This window comes from Mustela lutreola, chromosome 2 (assembly GCF_030435805.1).
Source record: "Mustela lutreola isolate mMusLut2 chromosome 2, mMusLut2.pri, whole genome shotgun sequence".
Lineage (NCBI taxonomy): Eukaryota > Metazoa > Chordata > Mammalia > Carnivora > Mustelidae > Mustela > Mustela lutreola.
Window position 1 is genome coordinate 22,376,329 of NC_081291.1, and position 20,029 is coordinate 22,396,357.

The 20,029-nt window shown below is 54.5% G+C and overlaps 1 protein-coding gene across 2 annotated transcripts in view; it reads left to right on the forward strand.

The window, feature by feature from the left end:
* PRKCD (protein kinase C delta) overlaps positions 1–2,832 on the forward strand; it is a 28,563-nt gene extending 25,731 nt beyond the window's left edge. For both annotated transcript variants that reach the window (XM_059161174.1, XM_059161175.1), the window contains one exon: positions 2,233–2,832. In XM_059161174.1, coding sequence (XP_059017157.1) covers positions 2,233–2,391 — 159 coding nt within the window. In that variant the 3' untranslated portion in view covers positions 2,392–2,832. The remainder of the gene's footprint in view (positions 1–2,232) is intronic.
* Positions 2,833–20,029: the final 17,197 nt, after the last annotated feature.

Genomic DNA, 20,029 nt, shown 5'->3' on the forward strand with positions numbered 1-20,029 from the left:
ACGCTTTCCTCCTCTCCATCCTTCTAGCAAGCCTGCTTCCCTGGCCGCCCCGGCACCTTCTGTCTCTGCCTCTACCTTTGTGTTCTCACCACACACCGCCTCTCAGTCAGTCAGTCAGTCAGTCAACAAACGGGGGGGGACTGTGGATCCAGCCACCCTTCAGTGGACCTTTAACGCCCCTGTATGCCAGGCACTGTGCCTTGGCAATTAGTTAAGTCCTCTCTCCCTGCCTCCATCCACCCAGTCCATCTTCCAGTAAGTCTTAGAAATGCCAAGGGCCCGAGTGCAGGGTGCGGGGTGCCATGCTAGCTCCCCAGCAGAGCAGGAAGCCCAGAGCCAAAAGAGTGCTGGCTCTTGGGAGAGATAAGAAGCTTGCACACTGATGATCGTTTATGATATGAGATGACCATGCAGGGGCTGTCACAAGACCATACATGATCAGTTGTCACTGGGACAACTGAGCAGGAGCTCAGATACAAAGAACAGAGCAGGGCTGAGGAGAAGCAGGATGTGAGCAGGGCAGGGAGGGCGGCTAGGAGGCCTTCCAGACAGAGGAGGGGTCTTTCCACAGAGGTCCGGAATCTGCAGAGGCCTCCTAGGAGCTGGCAGGAGAGCAGAGGCAGGTTGGTGCCCGAATTCTCAGATAAGGAGTTGGACTCCATGGCCCTTCTGTGACCTCGGCTCTTCCCTCTGGCCTTCTGTCAGGACACTCTGGCAGCTTGCGCAATGTGCCCCGCGATGTTCCTCGAGGCTAGAGAGTGCTTCCCCTGAACCAGGGGCCTCCTGGTCTGGGCACCTGCTGGGGGAAAATCACACAGCCTGTTCTCAGTCTCTTGCTTTTGATAGATGGGTAGATTCCTTTCTCTGCAGCAAAAAGCACGGGGCAGGGGCAGGTGTGTGGGTCTGTGGGAAATGGTTAGGGACCTAGGGCAAGCTGTCTGAGGGTACCTCCACGCCAGGAGCGCACACTCTGGGAAATGGGTCCAGGGCTGCCAGTTTTCAAAAGCAGCCAGAAATCTGGACTTTTATGTCAAAAATTGCCCAATTGTAAAACAACTGGCTCAAATCCATTAAAACCCAGTGCCAGTCAGAACGACTGTACCTGCCTGCTTAGTTTGGCCTGAAGGCCACTGGCCTGAGATCTCTTCTGTTCCCATTTCATTATATCCTCAGGAGCAGAGAGTTGGCACACTTCTCCTGGAACAGTCTGATGGTACATATTTTAGGCTTTGCAGGCCAGACGGTCTCAACAAAGCAGCCACAGAAAATTTGTCAACGAATGGGTATAGTTTTTTTTTTTTTTAAAGATTTTATTTATTTATTTGACAGACAGAGATCACAAGTAGGCAGAGAGGCAGGCAGAGAGAGAGGAGGAAGCAGGCTCCCTGCCGAGCAGAGAGCCCAATGTGGGGCTCCATCCCAGGACCCTGGGATCATGACCTGAGCAGAAGGCAGAGGCTTTAACCCACTGAGCCACCCAGGCGCCCCCGAATGGGTATAGTTTTGTATGAATAAAACTTCATTTGCGGACACTGGAATTTGGATTTCATTTCATGTTTACATGTCATGAAATGTTAATCACCTTCTTGATTTTTTTTCCCCTAAGCATTAAAAAATGTGAAAGCTGTCCTTATAGCTCTCGGGACCCATAAAAACAGATGGAGGGCGGGGTTTGCTCAGGGGCGGGGTTTGCTCATGGGTGGTCATTTCCTAAAGCCTCGTTCAGGACAATGCCCACATCTCCTTACCCAGGCCCAGGGCTCTTTGCTGGCTTCCTTTTTCCCCTTGGGGAGACGGCATCTACTGTCCAGCCGGGCTCCTCTCAGGCTATTGGGAGAGACTTCCTATTCTGTTCTTTCTCTGTCTGTCTCTCTTTTTAAAATTCAAGTTAGTTAACATCTAGTGTATTATTAGTTTCAGGGGAGAGATCAGTGACTCATCAGTTGCATATGACACCCAGCGGTCATTACATCATGTGCCCTCATAATACCCATCACCCAGTTACTCCATCTTCCCACCCACCTGCCCTCCAGCAGCCCTCACTTTGTTCCCTGGACCTGAGAGTCTCTTAGGGTCTGCCTCTCTTTCTGTTCTTAATAAGGCCAGCTCTGGCCTGGCCCAGCACCGTAGGGCTTCTGAGATGTGTGGGAGGCAGTCTCGGGAACTTGGGGACCTTCAGGAGGGCCCCCCCTCCTTGGGTCCCGCTCACGTGCCGCTGCCCTCTACCCGCAGAAGTCCCCTGGAGACTTCAGCAACTTTGACCAGGAGTTCCTGAACGAGAAGGCACGCCTCTCCTACACCGACAAGAACCTCATCGACTCCATGGACCAAACAGCATTCGCTGGCTTCTCCTTCGTGAACCCCAAATTTGAGAGATTCCTGGAAAAGTGAGGTTTCCAGACATGCCTCCCCACAAAGCACCCCAGCCGGGGAGCCTGGGTCAGGCAGCATGGCCTGCCCACACGGCCTGGGCACGGCAGGCTGGGCAGCGCCACCCCTTCATCGGCAGCCCCCTGCCCACCCACAATTAGCAAGAGTGTGATTGCCTGGTTTGTGCTGCTGCCGCCCCTTGGCCCCCAAGAGGGGCCTTGGCTCCTGTCTGGCTGGGCTCTTATGGTACTTCTGTGAACCCTGTGTAAAATTTGCTTTTCCTCTGCCGTCAGAGGGAAATTGTAAATCCTGTGTTTCATTACTTGAATGTAGTTATCTATCAAAAAAATATATTATATATATATATACATACACACACACACACATATGTAATAGGCTGTATATAATGCTCAGTAGAGGAGAAACGTACGGGGGATCTAGTGATGTGTTGATTTTTTAAAATATATATATATATATATATATGTACACACACACACACACACACAGGAACAAAAAAGGAGCAGAAACTGTTTGAACCTCCAGGTTCTTATATCTGTGTGTCTAAATAAACACCGAGTGGTACTGAGCTGGCTGTCGGGACGTGTTTGTCCCAGGAAGCTGGTGGCCGCTGCTCCCACCTCGGCGGCTGTCCTGGAGCTGAGAGCTACAGACACAGACCCCTGGGTTTTCATGCAAATGTGTTTGTATTTATGGGTCTCCTGTGGCTCCGAGGCCCTGGGCCTAGAGCAGAAGGCTTCTCTGCGTGGCAGAAGGGATCCCTGAACGTGCCTGTGGGACGGTGGATGGGAGGAAGTGGGAGCAGCTGCCGACAGGGTGTCAGGAGAGAGAGGGCCAGTGTGGAAGGGCAGAGGCATGAGCAGAGGCCGGGAGCAGGACAGGGAAGAGGAAGGACATAGAGCTCGGGCCTCAGGCCCATCTGGATTCAAATCCCAGAGTAGCGGAAAGACGTGGTGTGTCAATCATGTTAAGCCTCAGCTTCCTCATCTGTAAAATGGGGGCAAGGCAAGGTGATGCTAGATGGAACTCCACACCTCGTTGCTATGTATCCCCGACCCTGCCACAGAAGAGTCTGTGTTAGGATTCTAGAATCTATTTCTCAAGAGTCCTGGCCTACCTGGGGAAGGGGAGGAGAGCAGGGTGGGGGAAGGGGATGAGAAAATGCTGAGTGGCTGTGTCGAGGTTGAGGGCCCTGCTCCAGTATGCCTGTGGTCAGTGAGGACAGTGGCTCCAAGGGACAGAGGTGGCGACCAGTGACCCCTGAGCCTGGGCAGTTCTCCCCACTCCTCCCTCCCTCTTTTCCCCTGCCTACCCTCCAGCCCCTCTGGTCCAGCCCCTGGCCCTGCAGCCCTAGAGGTAGGCAGAGTGCCCCAGCCCTTGATTGGCTGGCCCCCACAGCCAGGCAGCTGACTTCCAGCAAGTTCATTTTTGCTGGGCCGAGGTACAAGTTTCCAAGGCTGGAGAGAGGTGGGGCTGGTGCCGGCGGGGGGAGGGGGCCGTGGGGACGGGTGGGGCCCACTCCCTCAAGAGAATAAAGTCCCCCTCCCCTCTCCATCCACCAGCTCCTCTCCAGGAAATGCTTTCGTGGAATCCCTGCTCTGCTGTAGGGCAGGGAAAAGCCTGGAAGTGAGGTTTGGTCCCTTGGGCTCACAGTCAGGTTGGGGGATCCAGGATGGCACAAGGCTCTACTGGGGCACGCCTGTCCCCGAGCTCTGCTGCGATCACACACAGGCCCCAAAAGCTCCCCTGGGGCTGTGTAGAGTGGGTTTAGAACAAAAATATGGTTGGTGGTTGAATTCCAAGGCTCCTTCCATTTTCTCTCAGCTCCAAGGCAGACCCTTGCACTGAGGACCCTACTTCCTCCTGTGTGGAGATGGGGCAAGTGGTTTGTTAGCCAGAGGCAGTGGAGGGTGGTGGGGAGAACATGGTGCTGAGAGCCAGGAGCCTGGAGTTCAAGTCCCACTCTGCCATCCACAAGTTTTTCCACTGGGACTCCGTTCCCGTCATCTATAAAATGGGACAATCCTGCTGCTTTGAGGGGCTCCTGGTTCTGGGGAGCCCCTTCAGGACTGATGCTGGTAGCCCACAGTGTGGGCCTAAGAAATGGCAGGGGCTGGGCCTGTGGGGCCCACCTTAAGGAGCCAGAGAATGGGGATGGGGAAGCAGCCACCTGGATCCTGCCCCACTGCCTGGGAGGCTGGAGGCTTTTTGCCTCCAGGCCTGTTCTCAGAGCTGCGAGGGGCCAGGCCTGACCTGGTGGCCTCAGGAAATGCCTCTCATGGCTGGGCCCAGAGCCACATTTTCGCTGGATTCGGAGGTCTACTAGAAGCAGGCAGGTGTGCAAACAGCAGGGCTGTCGGCCCCCACGGCAAGGGCCAGAGGGAGCGCTGCGCCGGCTGCACACGGGGCCCCTCGCTCAGTACTGGGCAGGGTGGTGCGGAGGCAGGAGGCCGGGGTGGGGGGCAGGAGCATGGACTCTGCTGTGAGATGGCTCTGGGTTCAAATCCTTCATGTCCCTAGTCGGTGACTTCCATGAGTGACAACCTCCCAGAGCTTCAGCTTTTCTGTCAAATGGGGATAACCGTGCTGCTACGTGTGGGGGAGGTTGAGGTCTCTACGTGTACCCCATGGACTCAGGACACTGCAAATATGCTCCGTAATCAGCAGCCACCGTGACTCCGTCCCCTCAACGGGACGAAAGGTGGTCAGCACAGAGGGCCTGCCAACCGGGCCTCTCACCGGACTGGAGGGGGTGGGGGGCCCATTTAGCAGCTTGGATGAAAACCTCTGAGGCACCTGCCCCATGTCCCAGCCATCCCCCTTCTCAGGCAGAGCTACGGGGGAGCCTCGCCCACAGGCCCCAGGAGGCTGGCCGGCCCTTGCATGGATTACTGGGGAAGGGAGCAGAAGGCCCAGCAGTCGGGGAGCTGGTTGAGTACCAGCAAGGCCAAGGGACCCAAACGAGCAGGTTAGAATGTGCCAGCTTAGGAAGGCACCCAGAGATCTGGGAGCACAGGGCAAGGCTACAGAGAGGGGTGAATGAATGACCACACAAGTCCCTTTAAGGCAGGGGCTGTCAGATTCGGTATACTGTGCATACCGAGGAGATATGGCCACCGTGGCAAGTTCCAAGCGGTGGGTCTCAGGGCTGGCAGCGCGCTGGAGCCCCATGCCAGGGCTGCCTCTGGTCGAATGATCACCTCTGGAGGGGGACCGGCCTTCAGTATTTTCAAAGCTCCCCAGAGGGTCCGAGCTGCACGGGGATCAGGAGCCAGTTGGGTGGGAGCCAGGAATCTGCATTTTGCCCAGTCATCCAAGTGAAATCAGGAAACGCTGCTCTCAACAGGCTACACTCTGGAAGGCGAAGTCCTGTACCTCCCAAATCACAGTCCCCGCGCCCGCCTCGCCTGTGGTCCCAGAGGTCCCCTCTGAGCTGAAGGCTCAGAGCTGGCTGGGCTATAGCGCCCTCTGGTGGTCATCTGGCTGGCAGGTGCAGCTGCCGGCTCAGACCAGGCAGGACCCGCTTTGCACCAGATACTGTGTTGAGTTCTTAACCCACCTTGTTCCAGCAAGGAGGTGCTGTGCTGAAGGATCATTTTGCAGAGGCTCAGGGATGCGGAGGTTATACATCTGGGTATCTATCCTGACCTTTAACAGGGTCCTAGGGCTAGTCCCTATCTCCAATCTAGTCTCTGGCATCCACCCCAACATTATGGTCACATTTCCTCAATTTATTCCTTATTAAGGTGTGCACAGCCGATACGAGCTGGGAGGTTTATCGCAGATTTTAATAGCAGGAAATAAGGAGGTGTATTGCATTTGCCAAGATGGGAGGGGCTCGTGGGCTCCAAGACGTCCCCACTGCAGCCCACCATGCACCTGCCTTCCCCTTGACCCCTCTAAGCTGGATAGGACCTGGCTCCCTCCTGCGCCATAACTGTGCCCACTGGGTGACCTTAGGCTGCCCTGTGTGGGACTGGAGGCTGGAAACCCTGTTTTGGTTCCTCTGAGTCCTGACTACCCTCCCAGGCACCTTCTTATCTCCTTGGTGCCGGCGAAGGGAAGATGCACGCAACCGAAAAAAGGAACCTGGAAGCAAAGAAGGGGCAAAGGAAGACCCCCAAAGGTGTGAGCCAGGCCTGAGTCAGTACGGACCAGGTGATGCCAGGCCTGTGCGGTTTGGGGCACTGGGGTACTCCCTGGGTCTCTCCTATGATCGAATCCAACCTTGGGCGGCTGTAGCCTCAGTGATTTCAACCTTTGGAACTTTAATACCAGTCCCCAAATCAGGCTTTTTCAGTGGCCTTAGAAGACCCCCGGTTTCTTCTCTTTCCCTGCCGAGAAACCCATACTCTGAAAGCCCAGCCCTTTGCTGCTCAGCCCACATTAAGCAGCATGCAAATCTCAAAGCCTTCTTGGGAAGGCATTTTTCTTCCCCACCTTCTGAGAGGGGAGCTTGGCTTTCTATTGATTGCACCTGTGACGGTAGACAGGCGCGCTGTGGGTGGCGTGGCAGTCTGGGCTCTGTTCCCAAATTCAGGCGTTGCCTCATAGAACAGGTTCCTGCTCTGTGCCAGGAGCTCAACAGGCATCACTTGGAGCCGTCTCTCCACGGCGCTGATCTAGCAGTCTCAAGAGCCCGTGAAGGGGACATTCTGGGTCCAGCACCGCGCTTGACACTTTCCCTCCACCATCGAAGGCTGAGAATCCCAAAACAGCCCCATGAGGTAATAAGCCCCAGTGTCCCCATTTTACACATCTGTAAACCGAGGCTCTGGGAGGTTAAAGACAATCTGTCCAGGGGCTCTGGGCCGGAGGCTCAGCTGTGATGTTTTCCACAGAAACAAGCTTAGGAGCTGTGAGGGATCCTCAGCAGCTCCAGGAAGAGGGGAGGTGGGCCTGGTGACAGGCAGAGCCAGTGGAGGCAGCTAGGAGGGGACACAGGCAGGCTGCCTGGGAGCTGGAAGGACACTTGGAGTCTGTGGGTCTTCAGTGGGGCTCTCCCTGGATTCACAACGGAGCACTTGGGTTGGAGAAGAAAGGGGGCTGGGCCAGGTCACACGGGGAGGCAGAGGCTGGGACAAAGGTAGACCCTCGGAGCAGCCAGGTGTGTCCCCAAACCTCCCCCTCCTGTAGGACACCAGTGTGGCTCCTCCTTTCTGCCTACTTCAGACTCACCCTGACCCTGGCATACAGTGGGTGGTCAGTAAATGCTGATGAATGAACATGAGTGAGCACTACGAGTCCACTGAGCACTTGCTAGCCCCCAGCACCATCCTGTGCCTCCCTCTCTGCTGCCCTGCCCCTGCTCTGGCATGGGGAGGGGCCAAGGGTGACTAATAGACACAAGCAAGGAAGACTGCCAGTCTTGCCTTATGGCCTTAGCAATGGCAGGGGACCAGAGTCCACGGACCTCAGAAGACAGTGTCTACCAGCTGGTGAATGGCAGAGGCCCAAAGCCTCAGCTGAGGGTTGGGACCCCGTTCAAGAGCAAGGCAGCAGCGGCTGGCCAGAGTCCAGCACGAACCTGCCATCAATAATATTGGCAAGGCTTCTCCAAGCAACTTCCTGGGTTTTAAATAATGAATTCAGAAACAATTAAGTGAATTCTGCATACTTTGCATCAATAACAAGTTAAAAATACCACACTTCACAAAAGCCTTGCTTTGAATTGGAAATGGATCTCGTTAAGCTTAAATGTTCCTGAATTCTCCGTTTGGAAACAATGTATGTTAAAAAAAAAAAAAAAAAAAAAAAAAAAAAGATTGTCTTTACACCCTGGTTTTTAGGTTTGACAATAGCGGGATATCCAATGCCTTTGTTTTGATTGGGCCAGCAGGGGGCAGTGCTGATGACCAACCTGTGAGACACAGGTGCAGAGCCCGGGTGGGGTCTCTACCTGCCTGGCCCCAGCTGTGGCTTGGTGTTTCACCTGTAGCTTGTATATAACCTGCTCCAGGCAGTCGGGAAGCCGCTGCGTGGAAAGTTCTCCGTGTGTCTCGGCACACAGTGAGTACGCAGGAAACCTAAGCCCATTGTTCTTATTCTGAGCTCGTGAACCCTTTATTTGTATGTGTTTGTCTCCTGACAAGGCATGGCTGGCCCCAGCTACTGGTGTCCAGGAATTGTGTAGAAAGGGAGGGGACGGGGTTTCCCTGGGCTGGGAACGAAGAGCTGCAGACGGCGAGTCGGGAGCCGGCTCCGGACCCGGCAGCAGGGTCCTCACTCCACTCCTGCCCTCGCTGTGGGCTCTGGGCCGAGAGCCAGCTCGACAGCAGGAAAGTGACTGTCTAAGACTGGTATGAATGGCGAGTGGGTCTCGTGTGGATTTAAATTACGAAAAACAAAATTTGAATGTCAAATGCCGCTATTCTTGGCACCAGTGAGAGCCAAATGATACGAAAGGCAGTAATTACCCCTGTCAGGAAATTCTGTTGGAAGTTACCGGCTGCCACAAAAAGGACAGCCGGCGTCTAGAGACTTCGAGGCCCCCTCTTGCTGGGTCTTACAGCCCACACTGGTCTCTCTCCTCAGCCCTCATGCCCCTCCCCCACGTGTTCCAGAGGCAGGGCTGGGGAACCTTCCGGAGGCCCCCAGATGCCTCTCCTGCTGGTGGGATCCGAACCGCGGCCAGGCAAGCTGCACTGATGTTTCTAGGTCCTGTGCTGGGGGCTTTTCTAGCACATCTGAGGTCCTGACTCTGAGATGAAGGCCGGACTTGATTCATTCTGTGAGCATTCAGTAAGCACTGACTGCAGGTCAGGACGCTGGGAGCGAGGAGGAGGCCTCAGGGTCTCTAGGGGGAGGCAGGTTAAGGAGGCAATGACAGGGACTTGGGGTGGCGCACCCCCTGGGCTGTGGGTACACAGAGGACTTGCTGGCTCTTCCTGGGAGAATAGCAAGGACAGGGAGAGGCCTTCGGGAGGAAGAGCGAGACCTCTAATCTGGAGAGCTATAGAACAAGTAAATCCCTGTCATACCTGCAGTCTGCTAACTGCTGAAATGCAAAGCAGCAGTGGGTCCCTCTTAGCAAGGCTGGGGAAGGTACATCGGCCCCCTCCCCCTGGAAGGCAATTTGACACTCTCTGGGGATACTGAAGACCCAGAGTTTTCTCTGCTGGCGAAAGTCATGGTGGTGACATTGAAAGTCGCAGGGGCAAGAAGGTTCGTTGGCTCGTAGTTTGTGAGATTCCCGAGGTGGGTACAACCCCAATGTCCTCGGCAGGATAGGAGATCAGGAGCTGCAGGTGAATTCGAGCAGCAGAAGCCTGGCTTATCTGCTTTCTCCATGGAAGAAAGCCACCTGCGTCCACGGTGATAAAAATCTCAAAGCCACGTTGAGGGAAAAGCACAATGGGGAAGGATGAGTGCGGGGTGATGAAATCGGCAGCCCGAGCTCAGGCTGAAGTTGCATGTGATGTGCCCGTTCACGGAGCAGCAGTGGGAACGCTGGGCTGGGACCCTGGCCACTGCTGGGGGTGAGGAAGGGCTTTAGGGTACCTGACGGGCTGTAATGTTTCGCCTCCTAAAACAAATGTTTTATGCACGTAAGGAAGATCTTTATAGGTTTATAAAACTCAGTGGAGGGTCTCTGGATGCTATTTTAATTTCTGTGCCTATCTTGACATTCAAAACATTTCATAATGTTTAAAGGCATTTTCTAAAGATTATTTGAGAGAGAGGGAGAGGCAGTGTGCCAGGGAGGAGGGTCAGAGGGAGAGAAGCAGATTCCTACTGAGTGAGTGAGGGGCCTGCCCCGGGCTGATCTCAAGACCCTGAGATCCTGACCTGAGCAGAAATCAAGAGTCAGACTCTCAACACACTGAGAGCCACCCAGGCACCCCTAAAAGTGTTTATTTATTTATTTATTTTTATTTTATTTTTTAAAAAATATTTTATTTATTTATTTGATATAGAGATAGAGAACACAAGTAGGCAGGCAGGCAGGCAGGGGGTGGGGAGGGAAGCAGGCTCCCTACTGAGCAGACAGCCCAATGCAGGGCTTGATCCCAGGACCCTGAGATCGTGACCTGAGGCAGAGGCTCAACCCACTGAGTCACCCAGGCGCCCTCCTAATGGTGTTTGTTTATTTATTTATGTATTTATTTATTTATTTTTTAAAGATTTTATATATTTATTTGATAGAGCAAGACACAGAGAGAGAGGGAACACAAACAGGGGGAGAGGGAGAGGAAGAAGAGGCCTCTTGCTGAGCAGGGAGCCCGATTCAGGGCTCGATCCCAGGACCTTGGGATCATGACCAGAGCCGAAGGCAGATACCCCACGACTGAGCCACCCAGGTGCCCCATTATTTATTTATTTATTTATTTTAAAATATTTTATTTATTTGCTAGAGATCACAAGTAGGCAGGCAGGCGGGGAGGCGGGAGTAGGTTCCCTACTGAGCATAGAGCCCGATGCAGGGCTCAATCCCAGGACCCTGAGATCATGACCTGAGCTGAAGGCAGAGGCTTTAACCCACTCAGCCAACCAGGCGCCCTCCTAAAAGGTGTGGGGTTTTTTGTTTTTGTTTTTGTTTTGTTTTTTTAAAGAACAGCTAAGTGTTCTGTCTCTTGACCTGACTGCCGGTGACCAGGTATCTCTTTATAATGACACACTGTGTATCGTTTCTCTGTGCTTTTCATGACGGAGGTGACATTTCAGTTTTTGAAAATTAAAAAGAATGAATGGATAAGAGGCTTGGGTGGGAGCAGCAGTTCAGACAGAGGGACAGAAGAGAGCAGAGGGCTGGGAGCTGGGCAGAGCCCTGTGTATGCAGGGCCCAGGGATCTCTGGTGCCCTGAGTGGCAGCCCTGCTCCCAGCCCCCGCCTACCTGTGGTTGGGCCCTATGCTCCCCACCTGGCCATGAGGCGGGGCCTGATCCAGGCCCAAGCCTGCATGGGGCTGGCTACAAAGCGAGCTCTCCAAGAGGGACACCAGCTGGAGGTAAGGAGGTTGGCTTCGAGAAGTGGATCAACCAGCACCTGCTGGGTGTGTGGCCTGCAGGGCGGGGAGACTAGGAGACTGGCATTTCTTGGCGTGGGGGGTGGGGTGTGGCTGTGCTGATGGGGAAGGGCAAGCAGGAGAGGGCAGAGCGGCCCTCGGTGGAGGCAGCGAGAAGCACCCCACACGGTTCCATGGGTGGCTGTCTTTAGGAGCTCGGGTAGGCTTTTCTTGGAGTTTTGGAAGGTTGGGGGAGACCCAGCAGGTGCAAGGGTGTTAGCAAAACTGCATTACTCTGGAGGAAGCGAAAAACAAGCTCCAGGAGGCAAAAGTTGGGTTCTTAAGCTTTTGGTATTTCTTCTGCATCTGCAGCGGCGAGTCGGAGCCTGGGCGCAGTGCGGGAGTACACGGGGAGCAGGTACACCTGACGGACGTCAGCAGTGACTGATCTGGCAAGTCATCCTGTTAAGAAAATCTCAGACATAAAGGAAGGTATAGAGAAGGATTCTGCCCCGGACTGAGAAATAAAACATGAGAGAGAAAACTGCCCCCTGCCGACCTCCCTCCCTAGCGTGCAGCCTCCTCCTTTTGTCTGTGTTCTTCCGAAGGGACCAGAATCTGTTTCCAGAGTGAGGAGCATTTCTCTGCGTCCCTGAGCATAGGCTAAGGAGTGGTTTTGCATGTTTTTAAGCTTCATATAAACAGTTTCTGTCCTAAGGATCCTTCTGCCCCTGCATATGCCCGTGGCATGCTTTCAAAATTGATTTTTTTTTTTTTTTTTTGCCAAAGCCTATAGCTCAAGTGCATGTTTTTCCTTTCTGTGAGTGCCTTGAAATTCACACAGGATATAGTCTACCCACTTCCGGTGTACAGTTTGCTGGTTTTCAGTGTGTTCATGGAGTTGTGTGACCATCATCACAATCTGTGTTAGAACAGTGTCATCACCCAAAAAGAAACCCCAGACCCTTTAAGCACCACCCCCAACTCTAGACTTTCTGCTTATAGATTGGCCTATTCAGGACATGTCGTATAAATAGAATCAGGCAATATATAATCTTCTGGGACTGGCTGAAGCATTCCTTTCTGTGGTTGTGTAGTCCATCGTACAAAATTACCACCATTCATTTATCCAGATAAATGATGTGGAATCTCGCTTTCAGCCGAGATGGAGTGAAGGGACTGGATTTACCTTCCTGCCTGAAAAAACAAAAACAAACAAACAAAAAACTCTAAACAACAAGATAAAATCAATGAAGCAACAGTTCTCAAGACGCTGGATGTCAAGCAATGAAGGTTAGGACTCCCTGGGAGATCCCCATCTCCCAGGAGGTGAACCCTGTGATTGCCCTGACTTTATTGCTGGGAGACAGTCTCCGGGCTGAGGACAGGGAAGGGCAACACAGGTGGGGCCCAGGGGGGGGCTCCTCAAGTTGAGAAGAAGAAGCTGGAAGTTCAGGGAAACAAGGTGGCTAGAGTTTACAACGCACGGAAGATGAGAGAGTGTGAGAAACCTGGAGAGCTGCCAAGGACCTTCTCCTGGGACTCAGCTGAGTGTCCATCCCTATAGGCATGTAGGGAACAGACCCAAGGCTGGGAGAAAGAACGCTTTCCGTTCATGAGAGGTAATCATCCTCAGAACTCACACAGGTTAGGAATAAGGGCCTGTTCCCAGAAGCAGAATGGGGAACTTCACGATTTAGGGGTTACTATAGAAAGTACCCAGAAAGTACATCCTAGAACAGAGCCTGGTAATTTTTATGGGAATTCAAAAAATAGCCAATGCTCTCAATAAGGTAAAATTCAGGGGCCCCTGGGTGGCTCCGACAGTTAAGCGTCTCGCTCTTGATTTCAGCTCAGGTCATGATCTCAGAGTCATGAGATTGAGCCCCGTGTCCGGGTTTTCACTGGGCATGGAGCCTGCTGAAGAGCCTCTCCCTCCCACTCTCTAAAAATCAATAAATAACTAAAGATGAACCAGCAGACTACACAGGCTTTAAGGATTTCACAATCTAGAACGCATCACCACGATAGAAAGTAACAAATATACTCCCCTTATGAAAGGAAGAAATATAGAGGTGTGGCGGGGTGTGGGCGGGGAGGGGTGGGAGTTCTCCTAGGCCATTTTCTAGGTAACCCTTGGAAACATGAGCATTCAGAACTCTCTCGCTAAGAAAGGCTGCGTCTGATTTGTCATTTGTTGACAACTTCTGATGAGAAGATTAAAATTTCTCTTTCTGCTTCATCCCCCTCCCCCTTCCGTTGCTCTGTTTGAGACAGAAGGGAGGACCCCTGAGGGAGGGGAAAGCAGCAGAGTGGAGGAATACGGGATACGGAGATCTGTCCACAATCTCCAGAGGTGGCTGCGGAGGGGGTGAGCGGCCCTGGAGATGCTGACGGTGCTTGGGGCTTCTGCACAGACTTCTTGGGTGTGTGTGTGGGGGGGGGGGGGTACAAGCAGAAAGGTGGGGGACTCTGGTGGGGGAGGGTCAGGCCCCTCTGGAAAGTCTGATGAATCTAGATTGGATTAAATCTCAGACTTCCAGCGCTCTCCGTGTTTACTTTGTCTTGGTCTAGCTAAACCCTTTTGGAGACATTTAGCCGGCGCCGTCTTGGCAAAGGAAGGCCACACGGGAATGGCTTGGGGCTTAGGACTTGGTGTCTGTAGAGATCTCCCAGCTTCCAGAAGCCGGGGGGGCCTGGAAGCTGTGGGCTGGGGCTGCCTCCCCTTTGGCTTCCTCTTCACACAGAACCTGGGCCCTGGAAAGCATTCAGTGAAATGCTGGAGAAAGAAGGGAAGAAACACTGGCAATCTTTTCAAGCATCATGAAGTGAGCATTCAAGGCCGTATCACTGGACCCTCTCTGTGAGGCCTGTTGTCAAGATATAAACCTTTACTGTTGCCCAGACAGGCCGTGCCCTCTTCTCGGAAGGCCCTCGCCCACCCCTGGGTTATACACGGCTGGCTCAGTCAGAATCCGGTCTCCGAGATGCCGCCTCCTCTCAGAAGTCTCTTCTGATTGTACCCTCCACCCCCGCCAAGCTCTGGCTTCTTTCTTTTTGGTTCCCTGTTCCTGGGCCAGATTGACTTGTGTTTTCCTCAGCCCTAAACGCGGAGGCACTGCCCAGACTGGGGAGGGGGTAGGAGGCAGAGGAGGAAGTGGGAGAGAACCAAGAGAAGCTGGGCTGGAGCTGGGGCTTAGACGGTACAGGCGAGACGGTTTCAGACGAGGCTGGATGGGGGTGGGGGTGCAGGAGGAGGCCACTGAGGGCCTCAGCCAGTATGTGGGGTTCATCCAGTAGGAGTTGTGGGAAGGGGGCCTTTGAACAAGAGAGTGCTTGTGCCAGGTTCTAGAAGGTTCCTTGGGCTGCCACGCAGAGAATGAGCTGGGGGGATGAAAGGAGGTCAAGAGGCAGCTGGCAGCAGCCGTCATCTGTGTAGGGAGAGGTAGTGGAGGTCTGGACCAGGATGAGGCAGGAGGTGACGTGTTGGGATCATTCAGGAAGTAAAATCAACAGGACCTGGAGTTCGTGGGGGAGAGCCCTCAGCAGTCCCACGGTGTGGGGGCAGGCAGCTGCCTGAAAGCTGCTTCTTTGTTCCAGCGTGCCTCTCGCAGTTTCGGTGCTGTGTGACTGCCCGGAGGCATCGCTGCCGCTGGGGTCTCTGGTCCATGAGTCCATCCCTCCCTGGCCCTGCAGGTGGGGGTGTGGGTTCCTCCTCCTGCAGGACACAACCCAGGCCTCTGCGGGTGACGCAACTGGTTAGCTGCTGAGCCCGTGTCCCTGAGACCTGCAAACGGGAAATTCCAGGTGGGCTCCAAACTTTAGACCTCCCCTCTCCCCCCCCAACTCCTGCCCTCAAGGACCCTGGCTTGTCTCCAAACACTTTCTCGTGGGGATAAAGCTCCTCATCCATTTCTGAGCTGGGTGGTGGCTTCTTCAGTCTTTTGAACGTGGAGCAGTAGAGGTAGAAGCCTCCTGAGCTTAAGGCACAGCATAGGGACTGGGAGTTTCTGTTAAAACTGATCAGCTGTCCCCCTCCCGCCCCCCCCCCCCCCATCATGAAAATGTGACAAGCATATTGATTGAATGCTCAGATCTGGAGTCACAGATGGCAGCATAAAGACGGGCCATGTATGACTCTGTACCCATAAACTCCCTACCGCCCTGCAGGGATGGAGACTCAGGCCGACCCAGGTGGGTCGCCGTGAACTTGGCCTGTGCGGAGGCTGTTAATGCCCTGAACCACGTCCTGCTCACACTCCTAGGTTGAAGCCCTAAACCCTAGTGTGACTGGATTTGGGGATAGAGGCTCCAAGAAGGTGATTGAGCTTAAGTGAGGCTAGAAGCGTGGGACCCTGACCCCATAGGATTAGCGCCCTTAGAGAAGAGACCGCAGACCGCACGTTCTCTCTGCACACTCATGGAGGGAGGAAGTCCACATCTCCCAGCCAGGAGGCAGCTCCTCACCAGAAACTGGCTGGCATTTTTGTCTTGGACCTCCCAGCCTCCAGAACTGTGAGAACTTAGTTTCTGTTTTGAGCCGCCCAGCCTGTGGTCTCTGGTTAGGGTGGCCTGAGCCGACCGACGCAGAGGCTGCCGTAGCTTCTGGGCCCCTCTTTGCTGCTGATGTTGTTGTTCCTCTCAAGTCCCAGAGGGGCTGGGAGCAGGATAACTCCTGGGTCAGGCCCAGGCCATAGGACCCTCAACCCTGAGGTCCCATGGAACCCTGGAAAGTTCCCCCAGCCCGCCCTGCTGGACCCAAGGTTCATCCTTCCCACAACTGTGCCTAGAGCATGTCAGCATGGGACCAACACAGTAGCACGCCCTGTGAGTCCGACCTAGGCCACAGGCAGCTGCTAGATTGGCCTCTTTGCAGGACTCGACTCGGGGGAAACTTTCTTCCTCTTGCCCTAGGAGGGTGATCATTGGGTGATCCCCTTTCTCTGGAGTGGACCCTGGGAGCAGGAGACCTGGTCTGGGGGGCCCCACTGAGCTGCCACTTGGGGCCGGGGAATGAGCCCTAGGATTGTACCTTCCTCTTCCCATTTTCTGTGCTTCATTATTTTCTGTGATCTATACTTCCAATCCACAGATCCAGAGCCCCCAGATTCCCGAGGGTCAGTGATTTCTGGAATCCTACACAGGCATCTCCCCAGTGTCCCCATAATCTCCTATTACCTCTCTCCCTTCCCAGAGGGAGACAGGCCACAAGGGAGCATCTTCTGATGGGTGTGTGTGTGTGTGTGGCTGGAAACTGCCTCTGAAATGCTTCAGTTATTAAAGTCTGATCCTCCGAACCCCTGGAGGTTAGAGCCTGGGAAGCAGGAGAGGCTGTTTGAGGTGGTGGCTTTCCTTATAACGGGACCTGGGTCCCTACCCACAACATGCCATCTGGGAGGGAACCTTTGGTGGGAGCAGGGGGTACAGCTGTGACCCCATCTCTGCAGCTAGAGATGCTTGTGTGGATCCTGGCCCCCAGGAAGCACAAGGTCCTCATGGGGGGGGGGGGAAGGAGCATGTGGCCCCCCAGTTGCTGTGATGTACCTCACATCTCTGTTTCCCCCTCTTCCACCCAGCAGAGAGAAGGGAGGATCTTCAGGTCCCACAAATGAGAAAGACACGAACCCTGTTGAAAGCAGAGTTAAGTCTAGAGTCCCTGGACACACTGTGGAAATGTCTGTTTCCCAGTTCAGAAACGTGCCTGTTCTCTAAGATGCCACCAATGGGGAAATCTGGGTGACGGGGCAAGAGACCGCTATACTTTTCTTGTAACTTCTTGAAAGTCTGTAATCCAAAGAAATAAAGATTTTTTAAAACGACAGACCTAGAAACTAAGACAAAATATTTGCAGACCAGAGTCTCCTAAGGAACTTGAATAGAGAGCTCCCACAATCGGCCAGCTGGGGCTACTGTAACCAATGAGCATAGACTCTTGCTGGTTCTGAGTAAACGTTTCTTTCTCCCGGTGCTGCAAAGTCCAAGATCGAGGTGCTGGCAGATTTGGTATCTGGTGGGTGCCCTCCGTGTCGCATGTGGGTCTCTAGTTCCGCCTTCCCGTTGCTTTCTCCTGACGCAGCCGGCGGGGGACGTCTGCTCTTCCTCTTTTAAAAGGGTATTAATCCTGTGCCGAGAGCCCCACCCCCATGACCTTACAGAGTTATAATTACCTCCAAAACTCCCCACCACCAGATGCTGTCACACTGGGCATTACTAGAGTTCCAGCTTACAGATTTTGAGCAGACACAAACAACTGAGTGATAAAAAGTACGATGACCCCCAAGAGTGACAGTGAAGATGGGAGACAGGAGGGGGTTCCTCGCGTCGCTGGCGGGAACGTAAACCAGTGCAGCCGCCCGACCGGTCCTCGGAAAGTTAAACGGAGGGTCACCGGCAATTCCACGCCGAAGTATATAGAATATAGTTTACGTATACATCTATTGCTGTAGAGTTAGAGAAATGCAACCCTACGCCCCCCGCCACAAATATTTATAGCGGCATAATTTATAATAGCTGAGAGTAGGAAGCAACTCAGGTGTCCGCTCACCGGTGAATGGATGAATAAAATCTGCTCTAGCCAGACAATAGGATAGTATTTGGCAGTAAAAACAAGCGGAGTACGGACACATGGGGGACCCCGCACACCCTGCGGAATGAAAGAAGACCGAGCAGAAGGCCACGTGGTGTTTGCTGGTGCCTACGTGAAGCGTCCAGCACAGGTGGACGGATAGCCGCAGAGAGCGGACGGCAGCGGCCAGGTCATCATGGTGATGGTCACACCACTCTGTCCAGGTACTAAGAGCCACTGGAGGGTGCACAGAGCTGGGCAAATTCCGTCCCGTGCCTGGGCCGCCGCAGGTAGAGCCTGTGCTTCCCACGTGCGTGTCCATGGCCCCCGAGTCCAGCGCCCTGGCACGGTGCGGATGGGATTAGTCCTGCTGTCCTTCCTGCATCCTCGAGGCAGCCTTATGAGGTGCAGTTATCGTTCCCATTTCACAGATGAGAAAACTGAGGTTTGGGGAGATGACCCCCGGAGGGTGCAGAATACTAGTCAGTCTCTTACTCCACAGGGCTTTGGGCAGGCTTTTTTTTTTTTTTTTTCCTAAAGATTTTATTTATTTGACAGACAGAGATCACAAGTAGGCAGAGAGACAGGCAGAGAGAGGGGAGGAAGCAGGCTCCCCGCTGAGCAGAAAGCCGGATGCGGGGCTTAAGCCCAGATCCTTGGGATCATGACCTGAGTGGAAGGCAGAGGCTTTAACCCACTGAGCCACCCAGGCGCCCCTTTGGGTAGGCTTTGTGACCCTTGGTCAGGCTCAGCGGGTTGCAGGCTCCTACCAGTGGCTTGGGGAGTGTGAAAAGGACCTCCCACGCTCTCTCTAGCTGTATCAGGTGTGTGACGGTGTGGTGTGAGGACATGGGGTCCCCCGCCTTCCTGTGGCAGGTGTCTCAGCTGGTACCAGACCTTGCAGTACTGGTCATTGCCACCAGGCGGCAGACCCACCCCAGCTCTCCCTTGCAGCGCCGCCGCCTGCAGACCTTTGTGCATTTTTCCTTGTTCTGTGGTTTCAGTGTTTCGTTCTTGGAGTATAGGAGAAGGGCTATTAGAATTGTGCCAGGGCCCAGAGCTCTGGCTGAGAACTGCCCCCCCGCCTCCTTTCTCATGCAAGAAGAGAGCTGTCAGGACAGCTCCCCCCACCCCCTTCTGCAGCGCCTGGCACCCACAGTCCGCCCGGTGCTTGCCTCGACCTCCCTGCCTCGTGTCGGTCCCCTCCAGCTAGTGCTAGCAGGCTGGGAAGCCCTGGCCCCGAGGTGGATAGCAGGCCAGCCCAGGCCTCCTCGCCATTGCTGCTCTTGGCTTCTTCTGGAACTGGCAGTGGTAAAGGTAGGCACATGGCCCCCAGGACAGCCACACCAGGTCAAGGGGCGGTGGGAGCGGCTGTTTGCCCCTGTGGGTTTAACTGGTTCATACTGTTGGACCAGACTGCTGGGTGGGCAAGCAGACAGGTCTACAAGTGGGTCCCCTCCTCCCCAAGGGCTCAGAGGATTATCCTGGGGCCCCTACCAGTGGCTGGGAGCATCCAGTTGCTTTCCCCAGCATGAGTGCGTTCCAGCTGGGTTCTAGGCATCTGGCTGCCAGCATGGCCTGCAGCAGTGGAGAGCGGCCAGCAGAGGGAGCTATCATCCTGTGGTCACTGAAGGCAGAGACTCAGCAGTGGGGTCAGGGCCATCTGTGAAGCTCCAGGTGTGCTGATGTGCTCCTGGGCCAGCCGTCAGAGGGAATCCCAGGCACCAGAGGCAAGGCCTGGGAACCCGCATTTTAACGAATCGGGGGGAGGGAGTTCTGCAGGGGTCGAGGGATTGAGACTTCTGATTTGTGGGGCCAGGTGGGAGGCAGGCTTCCCGCTTTCCCTCGCCCTGAGCGGCTCTGACGCCAACCTGAGGGCCCCCTTCCCCAGGATGGGCACTGCTGTTTCTCTCTGCTTCTCTGAGGTTACTGGTGTGGCGGCCATGTGGGGAGGAGCTGGGCCTGTATGCTAATGCCCTTCCCTGCCCAGGGTGGCGGGGGTGGTGGGGGGGAACCTCTGCTCACTGGGCTGTGCGGCCTTGAGGGGCAGGAGGCCAGAGCGGGCTTCAGCCTCTGCACCGGGAGGCAGGCTGCGGTCACGTGGCAGCACTTCTCTGGTGGCTGTGGGCCAA